This window comes from Pholcus phalangioides, unplaced genomic scaffold (genome assembly GCF_987345545.1).
Source record: "Pholcus phalangioides strain wild (caught in Gottingen) unplaced genomic scaffold, Ppha-v1.0 ptg000042l_1, whole genome shotgun sequence".
Classification (NCBI taxonomy): domain Eukaryota; kingdom Metazoa; phylum Arthropoda; class Arachnida; order Araneae; family Pholcidae; genus Pholcus; species Pholcus phalangioides.
The window spans coordinates 37,233,812-37,259,880 of NW_028301628.1; the positions used below are offsets into that span (position 1 = coordinate 37,233,812).

Below are 26,069 nucleotides of genomic sequence, written 5' to 3' on the forward strand. Positions count from 1 at the left end.
CTTTTCTGTGAGTAGAGAAGAGCTGCCGGAACCTTTCCGCACTCAGCTTGAAACGGTGTAAGAGAACCTCCCGGATGTGGTCGTAATCATGAGCCTTATCTTCAGGTTCTCGAGCAATGAGTTTAGCAACTTCATTCGGCAAAACTCCCAGCAGATACGCAACCCAGTTCACCTTCTCCACTTTCAAGAATTTTAGCTGTCTTTCAAACAACTTTAGGAATAGCGACATATCATCTTCACTCGGATTGAAATTCGGGATCAACCTCTTCACGTCGAACTTGGGCTGATCGATGAGAGCGACGGATGACTCTTCTGCCGGTTGCGAGAGTCGTTGAAACTCAAGCTGCAACCGCATCTTTTCAAGTTCAAACGAACGTTCTAGTGCGATTCGTTCTTTCTCTCTTTCTTCGGCTATTCTGGCTCGTTCCTTTTCTTCGGTGATTCTAGAGCGATTTTCCTCTCTCTCTCTTTCTTCGGCTATTCTGGCTCGTTCTTCTTCTCTTTCTCTTTCTCCGATAATAGTAGCCAGCAGGGCTTTCACGAATTCTTCCTCATAACCGGAGGACTTTGTTATTATATGCTTGAGATCTACTACACGCGAATCATTCGGAACTTCCTCTCCTAATTCTAGAGCGAGTAGGATCAAATCACGTTTCTTACCTTTGGCCAGGTAAGCCATTTCTTCTAGGCACTATCAGGAACCTCACAACCGAGTTCGAATGTCCGTTTCGTACTGCCTTGAGTTCGAGCCACGACGTTGGGCGCCAGTTTTATAAGGGGACGTCGTGTAGGAGGTGCGTCTCTTTTCCGGGAGATGGCGGAATAGTTCTAAACCCTTGATATTGGAGGGGTGTCCAATTAAAGCACGAAACTGCGGAACTTAAAGAAGAAGGCTTTATTTCGAAGCACACTCAAAACAGTCAACCGTACAGAACGGAAGCCACATTCCAACTCACGTTCTCTTCTCTTGGAAGATAGATTTTCTCTTCTCAACTTCTTTTAACAACGTATAAACAAACAAAACGCATTAGGTGCTGTAAGGCCACAGAGAGTTAGTAAAAATATCCATACTGGGAAAATAGATTCGTTACAAAACTAAATTTCTAGTCTTTTTTTTCTTGTATTATGAGAAGGAATTTATTTAAAAACTTATTTTTAAAACAATCGTAGAAGTTAAGAGAAATTCTTTCAAGTTTGCGAATTATATCCCAATGGAGAGAAAAAAAATGCCGAGCCCCGAATTATTTGTGTTATATGTCAAAATGCTGTAAATTTTTTTTATTCTTATTATGTGTTGGGGGCTTCTGGAAAGCCCGAAATAAATTACACATTAAAAAATTTGCGCAATGTTTACTTACTCCCTATGCTTTAATTTTTGTTGCATGTCACATCCGAAGTCTAGAAACTTCTCGTAATAAACGGCTACATATGGCTCGAATTGGATAAAAACACATGATAAGGGGCCATTCAAGTCAACTGAAGAGCCAAAAAAACTGGTGCAGGCATGCGTATGCAAATAAAGAGATATGGAACCAGTCAGAGTACGGCGCTGCGGTCGGCAACGCCTATATAACATAACAAGTGTCTGACATAGTTGTTAGATCGGTTACTGCTGCTACAATGGCAGGTTATCGAGATTTAAGTGAGTTTTAACGTGGTGTTATAGTTGGCGCACGAGAGATGGGACGATCATTTCACGAGTGTACCGTGAATATCGGGAATCCGGTAAAAAAATTAAATCTACGACATCGCTGCGGCCGGAAAAAGATCATGCAAGAACGGGACTGACGAGAATCATTAAACGTGACAGACGTGCAACCCTTCCGCAAATTGCTGCAGATTTCAATGCTGGGCCATCAACAAGTGTCGGCGTGCGAACCATTCAACGAAACATCATCGATATGGGCTTTTGGAGCCACTCGTGTACCCTTGATGACTGCACGACACAAAGCTTTACGCCTCGCCTGGGCCCAACAACACCGACATTGGACTGTTGGGGACTGGAAACACGTTGCCTGGTCTGACGAGTCTTGGTTCCAATTGCTTCGAGCTGATGGACGTGTACGGGTATGGAGACAACCTCATGAATCCATGGACCCTACATGTCAACAGGAGACTGTTCAAGCTGGTGGAGGCTCTGTGATGGTATGGGGCGTGTGCAGTTGGCGTGATATGGGACCCCTGATACGTCTAGATACGACTCTGACAGGTGACAGGTACGTAAACATCCTGTCTGATCACCTGCACCCATTCATGTCCATTGTGCATTCCGACGGACTTAGACAATTTCAGCAAGACAATGCGACACCCCACATGTCCAGAATTGCTACAAAGTGGCTCCAGGAATACTCTTCTGACTTTAGACACTTCCGCTGGCCACCAAAATCCACAGACATGAACATTATTGAACATATCTGGGATGCCTTGCAACGTGCTGTTCAGAAGAGATCTCCACCTCCTCTTACTCCTACAGATTTACGGACAGCCCTGCAGGATTCATGGTGTCAATTAACTCCAGCACTATTTCAGACATTAGTCGAGTCCATGCCACGTCGTGTTGTGGCACTTCTGCGTGCTCGCGGGAGCCCTACACGATATTAGGCAGGTGTACCGGTTTTTTTGGCTCTTCAGTGTATATATATATACCATTTTTAGTGTATTGTCAAAAGCCAGGACCCCCCAGATGACGGCCCTGGATAATGTACTTGATGAGGGATGACTGTCATCTTAGGTTTGTTGTCAATGTTACAGCATGAACAGCAACACTTCGTCTCTAGACACAAAGCTGGTTGAAAAACTCTTAAGCAGCTCTGTCTAGAAAGGAAGAGTTATAGAAAATGAGGATAAAAAAAACTGACCAATCTGAATTTCACAAAATGGCTGATTCAGCTTTTGCTCAACTTTCAATGCAGTCTTTATGTATTTGAGTGCAAGGATCTACAGCGGAATTTTCCCCTTTCCTTGATGGGGGAAACGTGTCAAGTTTCGACTTATTCATAATTTCTTTTTTCGTCATACTTTGGTTCGTGCACAAAAAAGAAAAGAAAATCCAGTGTAAATGTACACTCAAAGGGTTTTGAATGTAACATACTCGTATATATCGAACGATTGTAGCTTGTTCCAGAACGGCGGCGATGCGTGGAAAGGTTCTGCGATTCAGTTTTTTTCTGCATGGTATCAGATATTGATTACAAAAATCGAACTTCCCATTTAGAAAGGGAAATTCTTAGTATCACGTTTTATTCAACGACAGAAATACATATTATTTCGTCGGGACTCCCCAGTCGGAATCATGAAACGAAAAAAAATAACAAAAACCTATCAATATTCCCTTTTTAAAACCCTAAGGTCAAACACATTGTGTGAGGAGTGGATAATATAGACTAACAACAAAAACAATTGTATTGTTTTGTTCTACACCGTACATACTCGAGCAGCGAGACAAAGAAGAGAAAGAGGCCCCTCAAAGAGATGCGGGAGTTTAACAAACATATTGGTTTTCACCTCGATCTGCTGATTGGTCCACTTCGCCCTTTATTTTCTTTCCCTCTTCTGCGGATGGATAATCATCATCTCATCCTTTCATTTCAGCTCATCGCTCCACTATGACCGCAGCTGTACAGCGGCAATGATGAGACATTTCGAATCAAAAAACGGTTTGCAGGGTTAGCATCGCTAGGTCACGGGAATTTTTTTTAAGACAGAAAAAAATAGCCTATAGATGGCACTGACGTACGCAAGTCAAAGAAAATATACGCAAATAACGAACATAATCCTCCAAATCGTTTATTACAGCAGTATGTGTTCCACATGACCACCACCACAGGGGATTGCAGGCGAGTCACAAATCCAGCAACGTTTAGTTTGCGTGAAAGAGATGCACTTCCTACCGTCATGTTTATGCAAGATGGAGCAACTAGTCGCACTACTACTCCGGTCAAAGCATTCCTGATACAGACGTTCGGGGAAGACAAAATCATTAGCAGGCGTTGCAAGTTCCCATGGCCTCCTCCGTCTCCAGATTTGACTCCGGCAGACTTCTGGTTATGGTTATTTGAAATCCCGAGTTTATCGATCCGGGCCATCCAATCTGTCGGAGCTAAAAGATGCGATCCTCCGAGAGGTGTCATGTATGCATCCGGAGCTGCTGCCCTCTGCCGTTGCTGGATTTGTGACTCACCTGCAATGTGTCATACCCTGTGGTGGTGGTCATGTAGAACACATACTGCTGTAATGAACGATTTAGAGGCGTTCGTTCGCTATTTGCATATATTTCTTTGACTTGTGTACGTCAGCGCCACCTATCGGCCGTTTTGAGAATTTTTTCCCTGTCTTAAAGAAATTCCCTTGACCTAGCGATGCTAACCCTGCAAACAGTTTTTTATTTCGGTTATTTTTCCGGTTTTTATGAATTTTTAAATTTTCTACTGACTTTTTTGCCCACCCTGTTTTACAAACCCCTCCTATATACAGGGCGTCCATAATTAAAAGACCCTATTTCAAAGTAGACTACAAGTGAAACCAGTCGACAGAAAAGTGTAAAATTTTGTGGAGGACTTCATGAAGTGATGGGGCTTTGTTTCAGGAAGGGGGAATTAGTTGCACACGTCACCACCAGAGGACGTTTCACTTTTAATTCCAGCAGTAAACGCGTAAATTTATGTGATGTCACGCAGCTGTTATAAAATCTAGAAACATTCGCGGAGAACTCGTTTCTCAATGTGTTTGCTGCTCACAATGACGATAAGTTTACGAGATCACGCTTTCTTGGTCAAATTGCCTTACCAAAACAGCAATTCCGCAGTAACTGCTCTACGGAAATATCGGACTTGGAAGAGGATTCCAAAAGGTCCAATGAATGTTAAAAACCTTCGGAGTATTATAAGGAAATTTGAAACCACAGGATCGTTGGCTGTTCGTCCTGGAAGAGGAAGAAAACCCGTTCATATAGATGCAGTACAGGAGGTTTCGCTTCAGGTGGAAGAGGACAGAGCTTCAGAATTCTCGTGGTAGCAGCACTAGTGTCAGGCGTGTAGCACAGGCCACGTTCAACTGTCCATAAGATCATGCTGAATATCCTCCAATGTTATCCGACGGATAATATCGGAATATGATTATGACGCTCACTCCGGTTCTCACTGCAGTTTCTAGCTCCCGTTGAGGTCGATTCAGAATGACCTTGGAATATCCTCTGGACAGACGAAGCGCATTTTCACTTGGATGGTGCAGTGAATACTCACAACTGCCGAATTTCGGAACCAGAAAATGCGCACGCTACCTTAGAGGTTCCGTGGCATTCACCAAAAGTGACGGTATGCTGTGGATTTAGTACAGTGTATCATTTATTCTCGGTTCCTACATCTACGAGGAGTTACGTTCTACAGGTCCAGTGACATGTTCGGTCACCGGGAAGCGATATGCATTGCTGTTACAGAACGAAATTGTTCCGGCTCTGCAAGCACGTCACTGCGCCTTGCAGACACAATCTTTATGCAAACGAAGCTCCTCCACACATTGCAGTGTGTGTTAAGAATGTTCTTAAAACACATTTTACACAAGAACGTGTCATCAGTCGGCACTTCCTTAATCTATGGTCTCCCCGATTCCCGGACCTTAACCTCTGCGTTTTTTGTCTTTGGGAGCATTTGAAACGTCTGGTAGGTCGCGACAATCCAAGAACTTTACCTGACCTTAAAGGCAGCATTTCACGCCACGTGTTGAACGTTTCCCCGCATACACTTCGGTCAGTTGTGGAACATGCGAACTTGAAATTTCACATGGTATCTGAAAATGATGGCCATCATGTGGAACATGTTTTGTTGCAGTAACAGTTGTAAAAGTGTTTAACAATCGTTAAAATTGTAAACGTTTGCCTAAATGTGTCATTTCTTAATAAAACGCCCCCCCCCCCCCCCGTGGTGGCGACATGTGCAACTAATTTTTTTTCCTCCCCTGAAACAAATTCCCATCACTTCATGAAGTCCTCCACAAAATTTCTGTGATATTCTGATTCGAAAAACGAGGGAAAATTGGAGGAAAAAACTGCATTAAATCGGTCGAATCCACCCATAGATTTGATAAATATGTTCATCATATCAAATTTCTCTTTTATATAATGAGTGGGAAAAGCCTCGACTTCTTAATACTTTTAATCTATTCCTATACTTGTTTACAGCTAGCGAATGCGCGTGAAATGAATAAAATACTTCTTATAGCATCACAATTAATATTACAAAGTTACCAATATACTGCGTTTGTTAAGAATGGCGCAGCCAGGGGGCCTCAAAAAAATGAGTAGTTGAATTTTTCGAAAATTTGGCAGGTAGGGCATGAGAAAAATCACTTGTCCCGGGGACCCCCTGATGCTCTTAAGACGGCCCTGGTTCTAACCTGCCACCCTCTTTAGAAAAAAAATGAAAAGCCCTCCCTCGAGAAAATTCTGCATACGTAGCCGACTGATTTAATGTATGTACATAGGAATATACGCACAGGAGTTTTGACATAGTAATGCGATAAATTGACATCATCATCATCATCGTGCCCCCCCCCTCCACAGTTTCTAGCCTATCTCTGCCAATATTCATAGTGGGGTTCCGCTGAGTTGTCGGTGAATGTCTCCTGAATACGAAATCAAATATCCACTATCAATGGTTTAAGTGAGCTCCATGACATCCTTCCCCCCACACACACACAATGGTAGCATGGGCCCGAGACAAGTATTCTTATTGTTTTTCTACACTATAAATTCGCCCACCAAAGTACTCAATCTAGGGCGACCTGGCTCCAGGATGGGGGGGGGGGGCAGGACCGTCTTAAGAGCATCATGGGCCCCCCGGGCCAAGTGATTTTTCTGAGGCCCTACGAGGCAAATTCTCAAAATTTCAACTAATTCTCATTTTTGTGAGGCCCTACGAGGCAAATTCTCAAAATTTCAACTAATTCTCATTTTTGTGAGGCCCCTCTTCTCCTGAGGCCCCCGGGCCGTGCCCGGGTGGCCACATGCGTTAAGACGGCACTGGGGGGGGGACGCCATTGGTGAACTGAGACCCTCTCGCACAGAAAGGAAAAATTTTATTATTACATGAAATGTCTTCTGACTTTTCCCCCAGGTAGGAAGGTAGGGGACACATTCTAATTTTTACACCTGCTCAGATCTGTTGTTTCTCTGTTCACAGAATTTTGCTATCTGTGCTGAACGACAAAATAACATGCTACTTTATGCAATATAGGAGATTATATGCAATTTTTAGAGTGGGGGGACCAGAGCTGTGAATGACCAATAGATTGATTTTGAGAGTCTGTAAGCATAGGAGTGACCAGGTTAGTGAACGACCAAAAGGTTGACCAGAAAAGTGTGGAAGCGAGTGAGTAGCCCACCAGGAGCCCCTACTAGTCCTTCAAGCAAATTATTGTAGACATAAATTATGCGTATAAAAGATATTTAATGCAAGGAAGGAGAAAGGGAAAAAAAGGAGTCCTAAAATAATTTTCTCATTCCTCAACTAAACGACCTTGAACAGGGACGAAATTTGAAATTTTTCTGGTAATTAATTAAAAATATATATGTATATGAGAACAGTACTTTGCAAACACTAAGTGGTGAGCCGGAGCAGGTGCCCCCAAAAATTTCCTGAGGACCTTACTAAAATAAATTGAAAAAAATCTTGTGTTTATTAATTCAATAATTTTGGTGGCATTCGTTTGATCCTGGTCCCATTATAGGAGACCTTGGCACCAGTGCCGTCTAAGGCATGGGCCCACCCGGGCACCTCACAAAAATGGGATCTGGTTGAGATTTTCAAAAGTTTGCCTGGTAGGGCTTCAGGAAAATCATTTGGCCCGGGGGCCCATGATGCTGTGCTTGGCACGATGTTACTGACTCCGAGTTTCAGGGTCCATAGATTATAAAAATATATAAAAATGTGACAGTTTTGGGGAGGGGGTGGGGCATGAGTTTTTTTCTTATTTCCACAATGTTTAGTTGTATCACACGAAATCAAATAGTGGAAATTCTCATTTCACCTGTCCCCTGCTTCATTTCTAGGTTTTTTTGTTTTTGACTGCTCCTCACACTCCAAAGAAAGAACTGAATTTGCCATTCAGTTCGCTTTGTTTCTTTGCTCGTAGAAACAACCGAAAAAAATATATAAATTGAACGAAAACTTCTGCTGTCGTCTGCTTCATTCTACAGTAGGTGCCTTGTTTTTGACGGCTCCTTGTGCTCTTAAGAAAGAACTGAACTTGCCATCCAGTTCAGTTTGTGGGCTTGGATCGTAGGGAGCTGTTGTGAACGAAAACTTTTGCTGTCGTCTGCTTCATTCTAGGTGCTTTATTTTTGACGGCTTCTTGTTCTCTTAAGGAAGAACTGAACTTGCCATCCAGTTCAGTTTGTGGGCTTGGATCGTAGGGAGCTGTTGTGAACGAAAACTTTTGCTGTCGTCTGCTTCATTCTAGGTGCTTTATTTTTGACGGCTCCTTGTTCTCTTAAGGAAGAACTGAACTTGCCATCCAGTTCAGTTTGTGGGCTTGGATCGTAGGGAGCTGTTGTGAACGAAAACTTTTGCTGTCGTCTGCTTCATTCTAGGTGCTTTATTTTTGACGGCTCCTTGTTCTCTTAAGGAAGAACTGAACTTGCCATCCAGTTCAGTTTGTGGGCTTGGATCGTAGGGAGCTGTTGTGAACGAAAACTTTTGCTGTCGTCTGCTTCATTCTAGGTGCTTTATTTTTGACGGCTCCTTGTTCTCTTAAGGAAGAACTGAACTTGCCATCCAGTTCAGTTCGTGGGCTTGGATCGTAGGGAGCTGTTGTGAACGAAAACTTTTGCTGTCGTCTGCTTCATTCTAGGCGCTTTATTACTGACGGCTCTTTGTGCTCTTAAGCCGGGTTTTCCTAGGAATAGGCTTCTTGCGCCGCGTGAACCGAACTGGATCATTTCGCTTCGGCGGAAACTTGTTACATAATCACGCAACGCGTTTGTGTTTTCCTAGCGTGGCGCATCAGATCAGGGCGGCTATATTATAGTATATGGCCATGGCATCTGCTACTCTGTCGTCTGCATACTCCGGTTTGAAGGGAAGGAAAAGAAAACACAAGAGTGAAGAGAATAGCGGCAAAACGCGCGGCGCACGACGCATTTGACTCCTCCAGAAGCAGTCGGCCAATCACGCCCGACGTAAAGCGCTGTCGTGAACCGCGTTGCGCTCTGTAGGAAAACAGTCATGCTGCTTTTCTTATTGGTGAGTGGACGGCGTGTCGCGCTGGGCAATTCACGTGGCACAGGAAATCTGCTCCAGGAGCAGGTATACGCCAAGCATAGGCGGAGATAGACTTGGAAGTCTGGGGGGGGGGGCACGATGATGATGATGTCAATTCACATATGCATATATACATTAGATCAGTCAATTTCACCTTTGACGCTGGGCGGGGGAGGGGGGGGGCGTTGCCCCCCCCCGTATCTCTCATCCTGATCTGATGCGCCACGCTAGGAAAACCAAACGCGTATCGTAATCATGTAACACGTTTCTGCCGGCGCGAAATGGTCTAATTCGGTTCACGCTGCGCAAAAAAACTATTCCTAGGAGTAGAATTTCTGCGCCGTGTGCAGCGTGAAAACGCTGCTGATTGGTTAAAAACTTGAAATTCAGGTTTTTTTTGACCAATCAGAGTTTTCACGCTGCACGCGCTGTAGAAACCTGCTTCTAGGAAAACCTGGCTTTATGCTCTTGAGAAAGAACTGATCTTGCCATTCAGTTCAGTTTGTGGGCTTGGATCGTAGGGAGCTGTTGAGAACGCAAACTTCTGTTGTCGTATACAAGAGAAATAATTTGCAGAGAAGCAAAAGATGTAAAAATAGGAAAAATAAACTTGCGGACCAGTTTAAAAAAAAAAAATACGAAAAATAACTTGAGAACTCCCCAGGACCCGGACCAGAAAGGACTTAAATTTCACCCTTTAATCTCACCTGCAATATCACAAAAGGGGGTGCCCAAAATTCATGCTTGTCCCAGCTTACCCAGCATCTAGTTGCGGCTCTTACCCTGGCGAGTTGCACGAGTTGCCGGAGAGTCGGCAGTGTTTCGAACTTGTTTGTGTTCGTCTTGAGCTTTATGTAGTGCAGGAAATTTTCTTAAAATCAATCTTAGGATGCTCGGACCCCTCCTGCATGATGGTGCTTGAGCACCCACAGCACCCCGGTTCCGACACCACTGCCGGGTAGATCCATACATAAAGCCGGGTTTTCCTAGTAATAGATTTTTAGCGCCGCGTGAACCGAATTAGACCATTTCGCGCCGACAGAAACGTGTTACATAATTACGCTACGCGTTTGGGTTTTCCTAGCGTGGCGCATCAGAGCAGGTCGGCTATATTATATAGTATATATATATATAGCCTTGGCATCAGCCACTCTGTCGTCTGCATGCCCTGGTTTGAAGGAGAGGGAAGAAAGCACACAAGAGGGAAGAGAACATCGCAAAACGCGTGGCGCAAGACGCATTTGACTCCTCCAGAAGCAGTCAGCACATAACGTCCGACGTAAAGCGCTGTCGTGAGCCGTATTGCGCTCTGTAGGGAAACAGTCATACTGTTTTTTCTTATTGGTCACAGTTAAATTTTACTGGGTACCAGGTCATGTTGGAATACCGGGCAAAGAAAAAGCAGACAACGCAGCTCGAACAACAACTAACATAGATAATAGGCTTTTGGTTCTTGCCAGTGACCACTTCTCAATCCTCCGAGAAGTGATGCATCGCCGCTAGCAGGATCATTGGAACAATCAGATAAATAACAAATTATATGCCATCAAGCCCACACTTGACCATTGGCGTTCGAGCTGCAGAACTAACCGAAAGGAGGAAGTTCTGCTTGCTCGGTTGCGTATAGGACACAGTCGCCTCACACAATCATATTTGTTATTGCGAGAGAGTCAACCAGAGTGCCCTCATTGTCAAAGTCCATTGACCATTGCTCATGCTTTTACTTGTTCACATCACCGTCATCATTTTACGACCGCTTTTGGTCATAGTCATCTTTCACTTCATGACATTTTAAATGACAATAGCGATGATCTCGCATTTTTAAATTCATCGAGGCCATTGGTTTTTATAACAAATCATAGTTTTGCAATTCATGTCATTGTTTTACGTTTCATGCTGCTTTTTATCATGCGCCTTTTTAATTTTTCGACATGACAAAAGGGCAATCTTTTTTTTATAATCATGTGTTTTGGCGCAGTTTGACCAAACTGGTCCTTGCTCCAATAAACCTAAAATCCAATCCAATTTTTATTGGTGAGTGGACGGCGTGTCGCGCTGGGTGATTCACGTTGCGCGCGGCACGAAAAATCTACTCCTAGGAAAACCCGGCTTTAAGACGACACTGGTTTCTTCAGGAAAGAAATTTTTGGCTACAGCCGTGCATTGAATTATACTCACGCACCAACATCAGCACCTTTTAACAGTTTTAAGTTTTCATCACTAGGTTTCAATATTGTTTTCCAAAAGAAAAGTATAAAACTTTCAAAGAGAAAAGATCAATTTTTCTATGGAATATTTCCACAAATACATGATTTTAAGTAAATAGAAAAGGGTTTTTATTTTTGCAATTCATCCACCTTCAAACGCCAGAAGATATTTTTTTTAGTTTTGTTTTGTGTTATTTCGTTACATCGTGTCGGTCTCGTCTGGCGTATCATGTAAGTCCGATGCGTGAAACCGATTTATTTGTTTGTTTTGTTTTCTCTCATACATTATTCAACTTGGATTTTAATTCACGATGCGTTATTGATGAGTTGAGACAAGTAATTTTTTTCCGCTTCTTTTTTGTTTTTATTCGTTTTTACGTTCAGTTATTTCAATTGGTGAGCGATGAGCGAGTGATTGATGCGGCGATGAGCGAGTTTTTAAATTGCGTTTAATTATTTTTTAAAATTTTTAAAATAAATATTTTCATGAGCGATGCGTTGGATTTTCATGTTTTGAAGTGTGTGAGAAAGAATTATGGTCGCTCACAGCACGACGACGGACCATCATCCTCATCATATCAAAAACGGAACGGTTCCGACGCGAAATGGAAAGATCCAAGTTCTATCACCCTCCAATAAGCTGAAGAGCCCGTCGTCCTGGGACACTTGCATGCCAGTGTCCTCGCGTATTTTGCCCTGGTCCTCGTTGATAGTGTTCGCCGCCGCCTGCGTGTGCTTCTCCCAGAGTGTCCGCGGGGAGTTCGTCTTCGACGACACCGAGGCCGTCACGAACAACTTCGACGTGAGGCCCGACACGCCGCTCTCTAACGTATTCAAGAATGACTTTTGGGGAACAAAGTTGACTCACAACGCGAGTCACAAGTCGTACCGACCTCTGACAGTACTTACTTTCAGGATTAACTACCGCGTTTTCGGTTTAGATCCCACCAGCTTTCATTTGGTGAACGTGGTCCTCCACGGAGTGGTCAGTGTCCTGATCCTCAGAGTGTCGTCACTCATCTTTTGCGGTGTCCTCGGTGATGACGGGGCACCCAAAGCCGCCTTTACATGTGCCTTACTATTTGCTGTGCATCCGATCCACACAGAGAGTGTTTCGGCCGTTGTGGGTCGAGCGGATTTACTATGTGCCATATTTTTCCTCCTCTCCTTCCTGTGCTATGCGAGTTCGTTCCGTAAACATTCCCCGCAGGATGTGGCATGTGTACCGCATGCTTCTTCGTACTGTTTGGTTCTCAGCCTGTTGCTCGCCGGGACCTCTATGTTGTGCAAGGAGCAAGGAATCACCGTTATAGGTATCTGTTGCGTTTATGATATGGTGATAGTGTGTAAGTTTGATTTACTCCATGTTTTGTGTCATACAAGAGTTAAGAACGACCCGCATCTCCTCCCCGGACACGCTGTTCCTGCGAATAAAAAGTGGAGCTTATTTACTTTGAGGCAGCTTATTTTAGCATTGGGAAGCTTTGTTTTGTTGGCCATGCGATGGTATGTCATGGGATCCACACCACCAGTCTTCCAGCAGGTTGACAATCCTGCGTCATTTGAGGAAAATGTATTCATCAGAGTCATGAACTATAACTACGTCTATGCGGTTAACTCGTGGTTGATGCTTCATCCGTATTGGCTGTGCTTCGACTGGTCTATGGGCTGTATACCGCTTATACGGTCTTTGTTTGATGGGCGTTTGCTAGCTGTCGCTGTGTTTTGGATTGCTTTTGGCGTACTCGTGTATTACAGTGTCCTGCATCCAAATCGAAAGACTCGGAGGTTGCTGTGCATCGCTCTTGCTTTCATCCTTGTGCCTTTCCTGCCTGCTTCGAATTTATTTTTTAGAGTCGGATTTGTTGTTGCAGAGCGAGCTCTTTATCTTCCAAGTATGGGTTTTTGTATCCTCGTAGTGCTTGGTATCCGTCAACTGACTGTCGCTTCGCAGCAAAGTTACCATATAATTGTACAAGGCTCGTTTCTTCTGTTAATTGTTGCATTCATTGTTCGCTGCATGCAAAGAACGTCAGATTGGCGTACTGAAGAGACACTTTTCCGATCAGGATTGAAAGTGTGCCCGCTTAATGCGAAAGTTCATTATAACATTGCGAAAAATGCTGCTGATCATGGGGACAGTGAGTCTGCTATTGAGGGTTATAAAGAAGCGATAAGACTAAACCCATCATATGATCAAGCCATGAACAATCTCGCTAATATTTTGAAAGATAGGGGCGAGCTCATAGAAGCTGAAAATTTATTAGTTTCTGCCATTAAAATCAGACCAGATTTCGCTGCTGCGTGGATGAACCTGGGCATAGTTCAGTCGAGCTTGAAAAAAATGCAAGAAGCAGAGCGAAGTTATTTGATGGCCATAAGGTGCAGGAGACGTTATCCTGATTGCTATTATAACTTGGGAAATTTATATCTGGAACAAAAGCAATATGATGGTGCATACCGAGCGTGGAGAAATGCAACAGCGCTACAACCCACACATCTTGTTGCCTGGAACAACATGGTCATAATGTTGGATAGTATCGGAGAGTTGCAGAAAGCAGAAGCTGTCGCAAGAGAAGCATTGAAATATCTCCCATCAGAAGCATCTCTGCACTTCAATTTGGCCAACACTCTCGGAAAAGCTGGAAGGTATGAAGAATCCGAGAAGCATTTCCTGAAAGCGATTCGCATGAATGGGAGCAATCCGACATATCACACAAATTTAGGAGTTCTTTATCATCGCTGGAAGAAGTACAATCTAGCAGAGGCGGCATATAAAGAAGCTCTCAAACTGAACGGCAACATGAAAAGCGCTCAGGAAAACTTGCAGCTTCTATACAAAGCAGCTGGACGTGTCTGATTATGTTCTGAAACATTTTGGGATGTTCCGATATTTTCTAAAGGTAACAGAGTCACGGCCAAGGGAAAATGATTGTTAAAAACATGTATTGGACATAAACAATGGGAAAAATATACCTTTGTTTAATCATGTGAAAGATTTCTCTGAACTAAAATCTAAAATTTTGTTGTCATCTACGTCAAAATAACATCATAGAATCTCATTCATGTTCATCACAGCATTCATGATATTTCAAGATTTTCTACACTGTTGTGAAAGTTATAATGCTTGACACATTCATAGCTACTGTGTAATCTGTATATTTAATCATCATGATTTCCTTATTATGCAGTGTAAGTTCATTTCCATACGTTTTTAAGAAATAAGTGTTTTTGCAACCTGAGATTGTTTTCTTCATCCTGGGGAAAAAATAATAATTCATCTCCATATTGAAGAGCTAAAATAATCTATCTAAACTGTGGTTTTTCTATTGCAATGAATTTTGCGCTTTCCGAAACAGCACCTTTTAACCCCTAGCAGTCAGTGTTTAAATAGCCATTTTATGAGCTATTGAGTTTTATGTGGTTGATATTCTGTCAGTGAGTCACGATCACTGCCCTTGAAATGGCTATGACTCTATAAGTGAGGTTGCCACCATATTGGCGATTTCTCTCTTTAGGTCACTTGGCCGTTTTGGCTCTTTCAAAATTTTTTTATTGGTGACTGGTATGTTCTTATTTTTTTAACAGTTTCCAATTCTCATTGACATAAGCGTCTAAATGCTCTTGCGTACATTACTGCTAAACATGCATCCTTGGCTAATTTATTTTTCCGTTTTTCATGACAAATGAAAAATGGAAAAATTAATGAGAACGTTTCATTTTGATGAGAGACCTCTTCAGTTTCTAACAGAAATCGGTCTTATACCAACGAAAGAAATCCTAATTTCTTACCCAAAATGTGCCACTAAGATGTGGTGCCAAACAGTGACAGACACAAAAAATTTGGTGTAGAATTTGCAAGAATAGGTATTCACTATCAAAATGTAACGATTCTGTCAATCCTGTATCCATACACACGTTTTCAAGGGTCCAAAACCTTTCTGCTATGAGAAATTGCCAATTTGTCTGCAGTCTCATGTACGGAATCATAGCCGATTGTGTTGTGTATGCAAAAAAAAAAGTAGTGTCAAGATTATTGTTTATATCTAATTTCCGTGATTTGATGCTCGAAAAGACAGCCTAAACTGCTATTTTCTTCAAATTTGTTGTTACTTTCTGGATAGTAATAGTATTTTTTTTCAATAAAAATGGAAAACAAATATGCACTAACCGAAAAAGAAACTTTTGCAAAAACATCTGAAAATTACTTATAAGGCTAATATTGCACTTAAAAGTTTGATAAAACCCCTTTTGTAAAACTTAAAAAATCCAACCAATAAATCTCATTGGTTACATTCGAGCAAATGCAACTAATCTTAAACGATAATCTTACTGGTTGAATTTTTAAATTTCATAAAAGAACTTTTAGAAAACTTTTATAGTGTAATATACCGGCCTTAGAGGTAAATTTTTTTTCCAAGTTCATTTAAACTGGGAACATGTGAGTTCAGCATGATGCATTTCTGCAAACAGAAGCTAAAAAATGTGTTAAAATTTCAGTGTGATTCACCCCTGAATAAGAACCACTGGTTTAAACAGTTAAGGAAAAAGGTTGCAACTTAAATCACAAGCATGAATGCTGCCATCAAAAGCTTTCTGAATCGTGAATTTGGAAAAACTTGCCACTGATCACCGACCAGTGACAAAAGAAAGACTTTATGTTAAAATTTTCTATCTGATTTATTTAGAGACAGGGCCATCTTAATTCATGGCCCCATAGAAAACGAAATGTCTCTGTGTATTGCATGTGGGTGTACTAGTAAAATGCTTCTGTGCATTCTAAATTGACTAACTGCACCATTGGTGTACGTGGCATATTGTCTTACCGCCAAAGCTTGACGGTTCAAAAGACATTTTGAGCCACAATTTTGAAAGCCTAACACATTTATTTTTGTGAATAAAACACTCTAACATTTTTTTATAATTTTCTCTGGCAGTTCATGTTTTTTGCGTTGCTGATGAAAAGTTATGAGAATTTTTTTGTCATAATTTTCATTTTGATAACCAGGCATGTATAACTTTTATGGTACCTAAAGTTTTTCTCTGTATAATAGTAATACCCCTTTTGCCAGTGGTGATTCTGTAGCATGGGTCCAAGCACCCCCAGAATTAATTTAGAAATCAAAATTTTCTTCATAAAACTCAAGTCAAGCACCCACACGGCTATAAGCTTCCGACGCTCTTTCCCATTACCTCGTATTTACATCGTCTCATCTTAAAATTTTTTTTTTTTTCCGTTACGTGCATTTTGAGCAAAGCTTGATGCCCTTTGACGTTCACCCCAGTTTATGTCTTTTAAACTTATGGCGTCAGTCTTGGAACAAATTACTGATGCAAATTAGATTATCATTGTATAAAAAACTTTAGGAGGGCTAATACTAATGATTTAGTTGCCATGGTGACTGGGTGCATAATATTTGTCAAGCCCTTCTTACCTCACTCAGAAAAAATAGGTCCATGCAGATGAAAAAGAAATCAGAGGGTGTGTTGAGAAGGGACCTCAATGAGAATTAGTAGGCGGTTACTTTCAGCTAGGTAAGAGGATCCATGATGTTTAGATAGCCCTGATTGAAGAGGTTGCATTTTATTCATTTCACATTTGTAATGTCATTTATATTGCTGTTCGTTTGAAATATTGCTATAGCTGATCAATGGTGTCAGTACTTCAGGGTACTGATATAGGTGCAGTTAAACTTTTATAACTTGAAGTATGATCAATATCTGTGAGCACTGAGATATCAAAGTTCGTCTGTAGGCCTACATGTATATACAGCGAAGTGCCAAGTAATTTTTAGGTTTGTAAATATGTGTTGCGGATACAAAGTTATTATATTTAGCATTCATAAAATGTACATTATTTTAGCTATCGTCACGGTTTCAGTTTTTGTGGAATGTTCTATCAATACATAATTGATATTTTACTACTATGACTATGATCTCTGTGTAGAGGATGTGCTCGTGAAGTCCACTTCAAATGTTAGTTTACTTTTTTTATGTTTCATGTTTATGCTTCCAGCATCTAAAGAATAGGATAATCTATCATTAGAGTTGCATGCGTTTGCACATTGAATTTAGTTTTGCTATGGGCAAAACTGAATTTGATGTTCTTAAAGCATGTAGTTTTGAGCTTTTCGTAAATATACAGTTGAACTCGATATGAGCACGGTAAATATGAGATCATAATTGATATGAAGGATTTCTAATACCTTCTTTGGTTTGCTTTTTAGTTTCATTAGAAATTTCAAGTTTTTTACAGGTGCTGAAGTAAATGTATGGTTAATACGAACAAATTTTTTAGATATTCTCATGTGAGTGAACTTTTTTGTGCCTTTCCCTAAATAATGCGTTAACACAAGAAGCATTTCATCATTTCCACTCTTTTGTTTCAAGGTCCATTGCATGCTATTGACCATACTTATTGAAAAAATTGTCTGCCAAATGCATAACTCAAGGCGTCAAGTGGCATTTAAGCATCATATCTTGATTTTGGCTTCCACTACTGCAAAGTGGGAGAAATTGGTGTGCTTTATATGTCCCTGGATCATCATCTACGATTCGTCTCCAATGCTATGCCTGTGGACAGTTCATGTTTTGTCTGATTTTAATTCAAACTTTTAAAAACAGTCGTGTTGGTTAACGATAACAGGATTTTCATTCAATAGCAGATTTCATGAGGAACTTCTTGTGTTAGCTAATGCTAGGCATTTTTTTTTTGTTTATCATTGTTACCGAGTTCAGCTGTATATGGATCATTATCAATTTATAATAATTTTTTAAAGGAATGAAACAAAATTCATTTTACTTATACGAAGACAAGATTTCTTCGCAACATAGTATAAATAACCAGAAGCTTTATATTGTTTCAGTCTATTGCGTGCTCTGGTAGGACAAGTAGGTTTTGTGTTTTTCGTACGAGTAACCATGTTTGTGAATGGTTATAGTTAATATATATATACATGTGCTTTTGTGTCAAAAGTATTTCTGAGGACAATCATCCGTTGTTCGAAACTATAGCTTGAAATTTATTGCTTAGCACCAGTGCTTTCATGCTTTCAACACTCAGGTTTTTCCATAATAGCAAAGTAAAAAAAAAATATCAAAAAAGAAAATTATTATCATAAAATGATGTTGCCTGCCAGTATAGTCGCTATATAAATTATTATCACTGTAATTATCCACACAGACACATTTTGCACTTTGCATTCTCAAAATTCAAAATTTATACATAATAATAATAAAAAGTGTGAATCTCTTGGAAATAGTGCACCTATTTTTATATTTGTGACCTTGTCGTATATTTGTGAAGTCTATATATATATATATATATATATACAGTATATTTAAATTTCGAAACTGGTGTCCAAAAAAGATGAGTAAAAATATACTTGCTTTTATTCAAAATTTGATGTTCGTTGGGAAAAATAAGATGTTTTAAATGACAAATATATTGTTCATTTAAATTATGAGATTAAATTTTGACGGAGCTTAATACAGGGTGTGTTTAAAGTCAGAATTCAGTGAAAAAGAATGTGAATTCAATTTCTTTCCATGACAACTTATTCTATCAAAGTGATATTACGGGACATTAATGACCACTTAAGAGAATGAAATAAATAAAATACTGTATATTCATATTTAACAATAATTGATGTTCAATTATTTCACTAAACATTCTCCACAATATTAATTCTCACATAGAAATATGTTGACATGACAGTAGGTAAATTAAAACAATGTTGTTGGCTTCAACTTGTTCAAAGCATGGAAGTTTCTGTGTTTGAGGTTTTTCTCACATGTTTCATGCTAGGTAGTTTAATATCTACACCCCCCCCCCCCCCCGACAAGTTTATGTATTTTTTGTCAATATTTTTTCTCTGTTGAATCGGATTACTTTCTAATGAAATTTCATCATGATGAAAAATCACTCATAGGTGGAGTCTGGGGTATCTTAACTCTTTGGGGCCTGGGGGGCATAATAAATCTCTTTTAGAGAAATTTTTGAGTTTCGAACCCTCTAAAAGTGTTTTAAATTAACTGAAATTGATTAAGATAAAACATTGAAAATTATATATTGCAATAACATTAAAAAGACCATTAGTAAGATTTTGCTTTACAAATATATAATTTCAGACCCTGGGTTTTTCAGTTAAGAATAGTGATTTGTTGAGAAGAAAAGAAAACTGTTACAGACATTTTCAATGGGCTTAAGGATTCATGAAAGTGATAAATTTTGTATTTGTATTATTTATTATCATTTATATTGTTTTTTTTTATGGTCAATAAATTTTTTTGTCTTTTTTTCCCCAAAAGATCTGATCCCCAACATCTTCTTTTCTTCATATTGTTAAACACATTCTTCTTTAATTGCTATTGAATGAGAAACCACTCAACTGCTAAGTGATCTCAGTTTGACATATCTATGTTGAAACGTTAATTAGACCATGGGGACCGTCAAACACAATTTGGAATCTATTTTTAACTCTATCTCGATTAACTCAAGGTACAGCAAAATGAATAATCGACTGAATAGTCATTCATAAGTATTGTTCAAGAAATTTGCTTTGTTGAAGACCCTATGAGGTGGAAGACCCTATGAGGTTTTAAACAAGGTAAACCCAACTGTATCTGAAGTTGCGCACGATTTTAGAAATATTTCAAATTCTTGTTCGACATTTTAAATCTTGATGCTCCGAACAAATTTTCTAATGAAAATGTTTATGTATTTTTCTATAGATGAACATCAAATTTTCACACACTAAGCAAAATATCCTGTCTATAAATGTCGAAACAAAAATGTGTGTTTTAGTAATAAATAAGCTTGTGGAAATAGATAAAAGCATGTGTGCATATCTGTTACCAATAAACAAAATTTAACAAAAAAAAAAAACTATTTCAGAGATGCGAGATCAGAATTATGTGGAGTAACTATTTTGTGAATGATGTGTTAGATGCAATTTATATATATACAGTGGTTTAGTCTTTTACTAAATTTGCACATGAAATTATATTGAAACAATTATTGATTATTGATAATGTAATTTTTTTTTACTGTCAAAAGTATATGTGGAAAAGATGTATTTTCGGAAGTATGTGTAGAGCACGTTAAAATTATAACCCGGTTCGAATATTTAAAAAAAATCATATCACTGACAATCATCAATTTCCGAAATAAAATTCATGATGGAATCTCTTGTATTATGGACAATATATATATGTGTATTTTCGCTATTATTAATGTCCCAACACATTGAATTCCCTCAAAATTAAAATCATTAATACAAAAAAGTGTAACATTTGAATTTCTACTCAAAAAAAAAAAAAATTGTTTCAGATGAAAAATTTTTACTGGGAACAGCATATTGATAGTGTATTTTGAATTATGTTGACGATTTCATGTCTGTCTCTTCTTTGCCTGAATGCGCGATGTTGCATAAAATTGTATGAAAATTAACATGAAGGGCTATTTTTCTGCCTCACAATTGTGAAATTATTTAAATGGATATGTGTATTTGTGGTAAAAGAGTGATATAAATGTTTGCTAATCGGTAATGATCCTCCTGGTATTTATTTTGAATATCCTAAAACACCTTTCTGAGGCTGAAATTTAAATGAATTTTTTCCCTTGCTTGTACATAAAAATTGGTTCAAAACTTTTTCCATCCAGCGTTTGATTCATTTGTTAAGGTTCCTTTGAGCCAGGACGAGACAATGTTTATATCAACATTAGTTGTAAAACTTGTCATTATTATACTGACATGAAGTAAACTCATGACCCTCATATTCTGAAGACAGCCCCCCCCCCCCCCCATAGAAAAATTGTGTAAAAAGGAAAAAAAAAATAATTAGAATTGCTCTGGGGTCCTGTCAGCTCATGTGTGGATTACAAGTAAACTGATTGAGAGGAAAAATATTTTTCTTGCATATGTATCAAGTGTAATAATGTTTACGCTACTGTGTGCAAAAAATGAATACATATTGAATTAAATACAAATGTATCAATCATCGAAAGTAATTCTTTGGTGTTTGGTCAGAACATGATTTCTCCAAAAAAATTATAGATCAAAACATCATTTTTTGGAGATATCATGTTCTGATATCTCCATTAGTTATGATTAGAAAGACTTAGTTATAATTAGAAAGACTTACTTATCGATCAAAAAGCCAAAGTTTTCCTAATTATAACTAATTAGAAGTGTGATAAATGCACAAATACCTACGTGTGGCTAAACAACATGCTGATGTATGATATTTTAATTTGTGTTTGTGTGTATGCTTTAGTTTTGATTTTTAAATGACAATGAAAATGCTTATATCTGACAAATGTGATTTTGGAGTTATACCATGTTCTGACCAAACACCACAGAATTATCGTTACCTATGGAAGAGGGTCGACTATTGATATTCTATTGGTTTTGCTCTAGTGCTCTCAGCAGTTTTCAACACCAACATTGTTCCATAATTAAAAAAAAAAACTATCGATATATATCCCAGCACGTTAACCTCTATTCAGTCTATATTGGACCAACCAAGAATCGAATTAATTAATTATCCGATTTAATTTGAGGTCAATATGACCCATAACTTGTTTGCGTGGTATCAGTACATCTTCAGCGAAAGAAGTGATTCTCATTCCAATTTCTTCACGATTTTCCCACCGTTTTGAAATTATACATCGATAAAAAAACCTCTATCTGATAGGGTAGAAAGATTTCTTTGTTGCATATAACGCAGATTTTTGTGTTTTGAGTATGTTGGTTCATGGTACAAATTTTTATTATTATAGTTCTGATTTTGGTGGTTAATAATTTTATCGTTTGTTACGTTTTTCTTGCAGTTATGTTTATTATATTTTTTTCGTGTTTTTATTTTAAGTGTGTTTTTCGAACAATTTTTCTTTCATATTTGAATACTATGTCATATGTATCACAACCTGGTTTGTATTCGAAAGTTGTTTTTGTTATTTCCTCAGATACACATATTAATTAGTATATACGTGATTCTTGCATATCTCGTACATCATAATTATGTATTATTACAGGCTCCCTGTATCGACGGTATGCTCTTATTTGCGTAAAAAAAAAAAAAAGTTGCACTTTTCAGTGATTTGGCTGTTACAGGTATGTAGCTAAATGTTGTATGTATTTTTTAAGTTGGTATCATTAAATTGATATGATGGTGAATTATCATTATTTTTTTCAAAGTACTATATAATATTCCGAACTCGGGTTGGGATTGCCTACATCAAAAACTGAATATTTTCAATGGTTTTAGGAAGTTGTTCCAGAATAAATGAAAAGTCAAAATTTATGAAAGACATAAGTTCAGAATTGGTGGAAGATCTCAATACTTTTACACCCTCGCCCCCGTTTGATTCAAGACGTTGGGCCAGGCCACGACCACCTAGATAAAGCCCTAGTTATATAGGAGGCCACCTAGTTATATAGGAGGTCGTGGCCAGGCACAGGGATCCCGACAATTACGTCAGATCCGGTGGTACAGTGGTAGCTCGAGCACCTCAGTATTTTCTAACACCACACACGTATAATGAGCACCCCTATACAATACGTCTCATCCTAAAAATCTTATGCTATTATCTGTGAATAATTGAAATAAGGAGTTGAATTAATAAATCTACGTTATATACTTTACTTTGATCACTAAAATTATACCTCGTCTTATATGCGAGTAAATACGATAAGTTTTATATTTTCAAATTTTAATTTATTTAAATTATTACAGGGTTCTCAGCCACCTGGAAAACCAGGGAAAATGTAAACTGTTCGGCAAAAGTCAGGAAAATTACAAATATTTGATAAAAGTCAAAAATTCTGTGAAGGAAAAAAAAACATTTATAAGGTTAAGATTCTTAATTATACAGTATTTCTTTCTACTGTCAGACAAGACCCGAGCTTTGACTGGGTTAAAACGGATTCTTAACGAAAAGCTAAGAACCCGTCCTTTTCCCTACTTTTTCAGATTGGGAAAACCTGGAATAAGCATATTCACTCGATTGCTTGCGTGTAAAAAATGGTTATCCTTTATGGTCCTGTGTTACATACAGTATATGGCAAATACATGGTTAAAAAAAAACACCATACCAATTTCTTTTCTCAATTCTTTTTGGTATTTCGGAAATTACATCTTTTAGCGTCATACCAGTACCATTACAAAATACGGCTACATAAATGCAATACTTTTTTTTTGCTAAAAAGAGTTAATTCTCTTTGTTGGTGCCATTTTTTTGAGAGCTGCTGAAATTTTACGTGATCAGAGATCAACAGCACCAAATTGAGGGAATCGGAAATAAAATTCAAGGTAAAAACCTCTCAACTCTTTGCTAAGCAAGTTGAATAGCATTATTGTAGTATAGTTGATTTATCTATTTATGGATAACATTGAAATCAAATAAAACTATCTTTTACCCTTTAATTAACCATTTTAGCTGATTAAAAAAAATCTACTCTACTTAATTACATTGCAGTGTTGATGCATCGTTTCAATTAAAAATATGCTAACAACACCAATTTACATCCGTTTTTATGATGCTTTGTCACCCGGGCCAAGTGAACAGTTTGGCGCTCCCTTGTAATGTTGAAGGAGAGGTTTGAGAAAATTGGCAAGAGACCCACCTGCTCCCCCCCCCCTCCCCTAGTTGCGGCCCTGCCATAGAGGGTTAAGAAATACTGGTTCAAAACAATGTTAGCCTAGAAGAATGTTCGTCTCTTGAAGCAGCATCCGAAATATAATTTGATAACCCAATTCAATTTTGAGTTTTTTTTAGACAGATTATTGGCAGAAATTACGAAATTTCCTATCTTATTTGGTACCACTACTCCACAGCGCTAGCAGTAGTAGTCCTATTTGGTACGGCATTGATGTGAATTTTTTTATGCCAAACCTCTGATAGCAAAATGTTAATGTCACTTCTTTTAAAACTTCACGATGACAAATTTGTAAATAACATTTTGCGAACATGTAATACTGTGGATTTTTGACTTATTAGTGCCTCCAAATTATTTGCCTGATGTATAAATTGCCTGACAAATTATTTGCCTCCATTGTTTCACCATAAACTGAAATAAGAGGAATACGAAATTTTTCCACCTTCCAAAATTTTAACGAACGAGAACTGGGGAGTGCGAACACAATTTTTTGAGAAAAGTGACTTATAACATCTTGCCATCTGAGTACAGAAATGTTCAGACATTTTAAAGTCTTTCGAGGTAAGAAAATGCCAAGTGTTGCCTTCATCTTCCCTGCAGATATATATGTTGGTGCCAGTCTGGAGACGTTGAATCTGATTCACTTTCAGCTCAGGGAATTCGCAACGAATAAAAAGGTTTCTCGTTGATTCTAATTAAGTAGAACAGTTCATTAGGAGCCGAGATATCACGAAGTCATCAATTATAAGTGTTGTCTATTCGCTCCGCCTCTCTCTCTCTCTCATGCTGACTCGAATGTTTCTGAAGCATCTTCCTGACATCAACCTACCCTCCCTCCATCATAAATAACCATTTTTCATGTTACTTTTACTGCAATAAAAATATATAAGAAATGTGTATATTCGGAATCTCGAGGTCAACCTGTTTGCTGTTGCTGCTGAACGAGGGCAAAGGTCGCTTCAAGGTTGAAACTGGCTGTGGAAATTTTTTTTTTATTATGTTCAGTGGTGTAATAAGTAGCGGGGGAGAAGGAGCGAACGGATTATTCCGGTGGTCACGTGATCGTGACGTGTACAAGATGTGATGACGAAGGATGACTCTACGTCAATCACGTTGATTCGAGCACGTGTTGCCTCCCCTCTTGTCGATTTTGATCATGGGTGGATTTCACGTTTCCGTCTCGTTAGAAGATATCAAGTGTATATATAATACACGCCGCTTATTTGGAACACCGGCAGCAGATGGAGAGAACCTTGAGCAGCCACTGGATGTTGTTTACACGCGGTCGTCTTAGTAACGTTCACAGTTCCTCGCTCTGCTACTCACATACTGTATGTGTATACATGTACATCTATATCGTTCATTTCTTATTGCAATGAGGATTTCGTTCGCTACCAAACAAGTATCCCCGGAATTGAACGACCCATTAACTTCATTCAACATGACGTGTTTACTATGTTCTTGGTATTGAGTGATACTTTATAGCTATAGAGAGAGATTTTTATTGTCCGTCATGTTTCCGCGGAGTTATGGTGGCATGCACTCGATTCGTTGTTAGGACCTTGTTTTTGCGAGGGTTTCTTTCATTTCCATGGCAGTCTTTCGAGTGCTCGTTTCAAGTCCCAGAAACGGAGCCCTAAAATTCGCTGCCTTTTGAATTTTATTCTTTTTCTCCCCAATACACTCCTACTACTTGACCGTACATGCACACATTCCTCTGCGGAATTTCTAACGAATCGGTACATGCCTGAACGTGCGTGTGAATGTACATGCGTGGCCCTAATGTATTTACGTTGGCAGAGCTGTGGTTGTTTCGTGTCCTTGCTGGTACTGCCATCTGTCTTCCATATTTTGAACTGTGTTCGAATCACCTTCCATATTTTTATTCCCCCCAAAATACTGGCAAAAGTGCAGTCGTAAGGATTTTACCTGTAACCAGTAGCGTA

General features: G+C 39.0%; 1 protein-coding gene across 1 annotated transcript; it reads left to right on the top strand.

Annotated features, from left to right (window-relative positions):
* The first annotated feature begins 11,728 nt into the window (after positions 1 to 11,728).
* On the top strand, positions 11,729 to 22,641 carry Tmtc4 (Transmembrane O-mannosyltransferase targeting cadherins 4). The gene has a single exon (XM_089254690.1). It carries the CDS (start codon positions 11,997 to 11,999, stop codon positions 14,319 to 14,321), a length of 2,325 nt encoding a protein of 774 aa, XP_089110816.1. The 5' UTR covers positions 11,729 to 11,996; the 3' UTR covers positions 14,322 to 22,641.
* The last annotated feature ends 3,428 nt before the right edge of the window (positions 22,642 to 26,069 follow it).

Bases quoted from the DNA above. Each gene is read 5' to 3' on its own strand.
- Tmtc4 (XM_089254690.1), top strand. From the start codon at position 11,997: ATGGTCGCTCACAGCACGACGACGGACCATCATCCTCATCATATCAAA.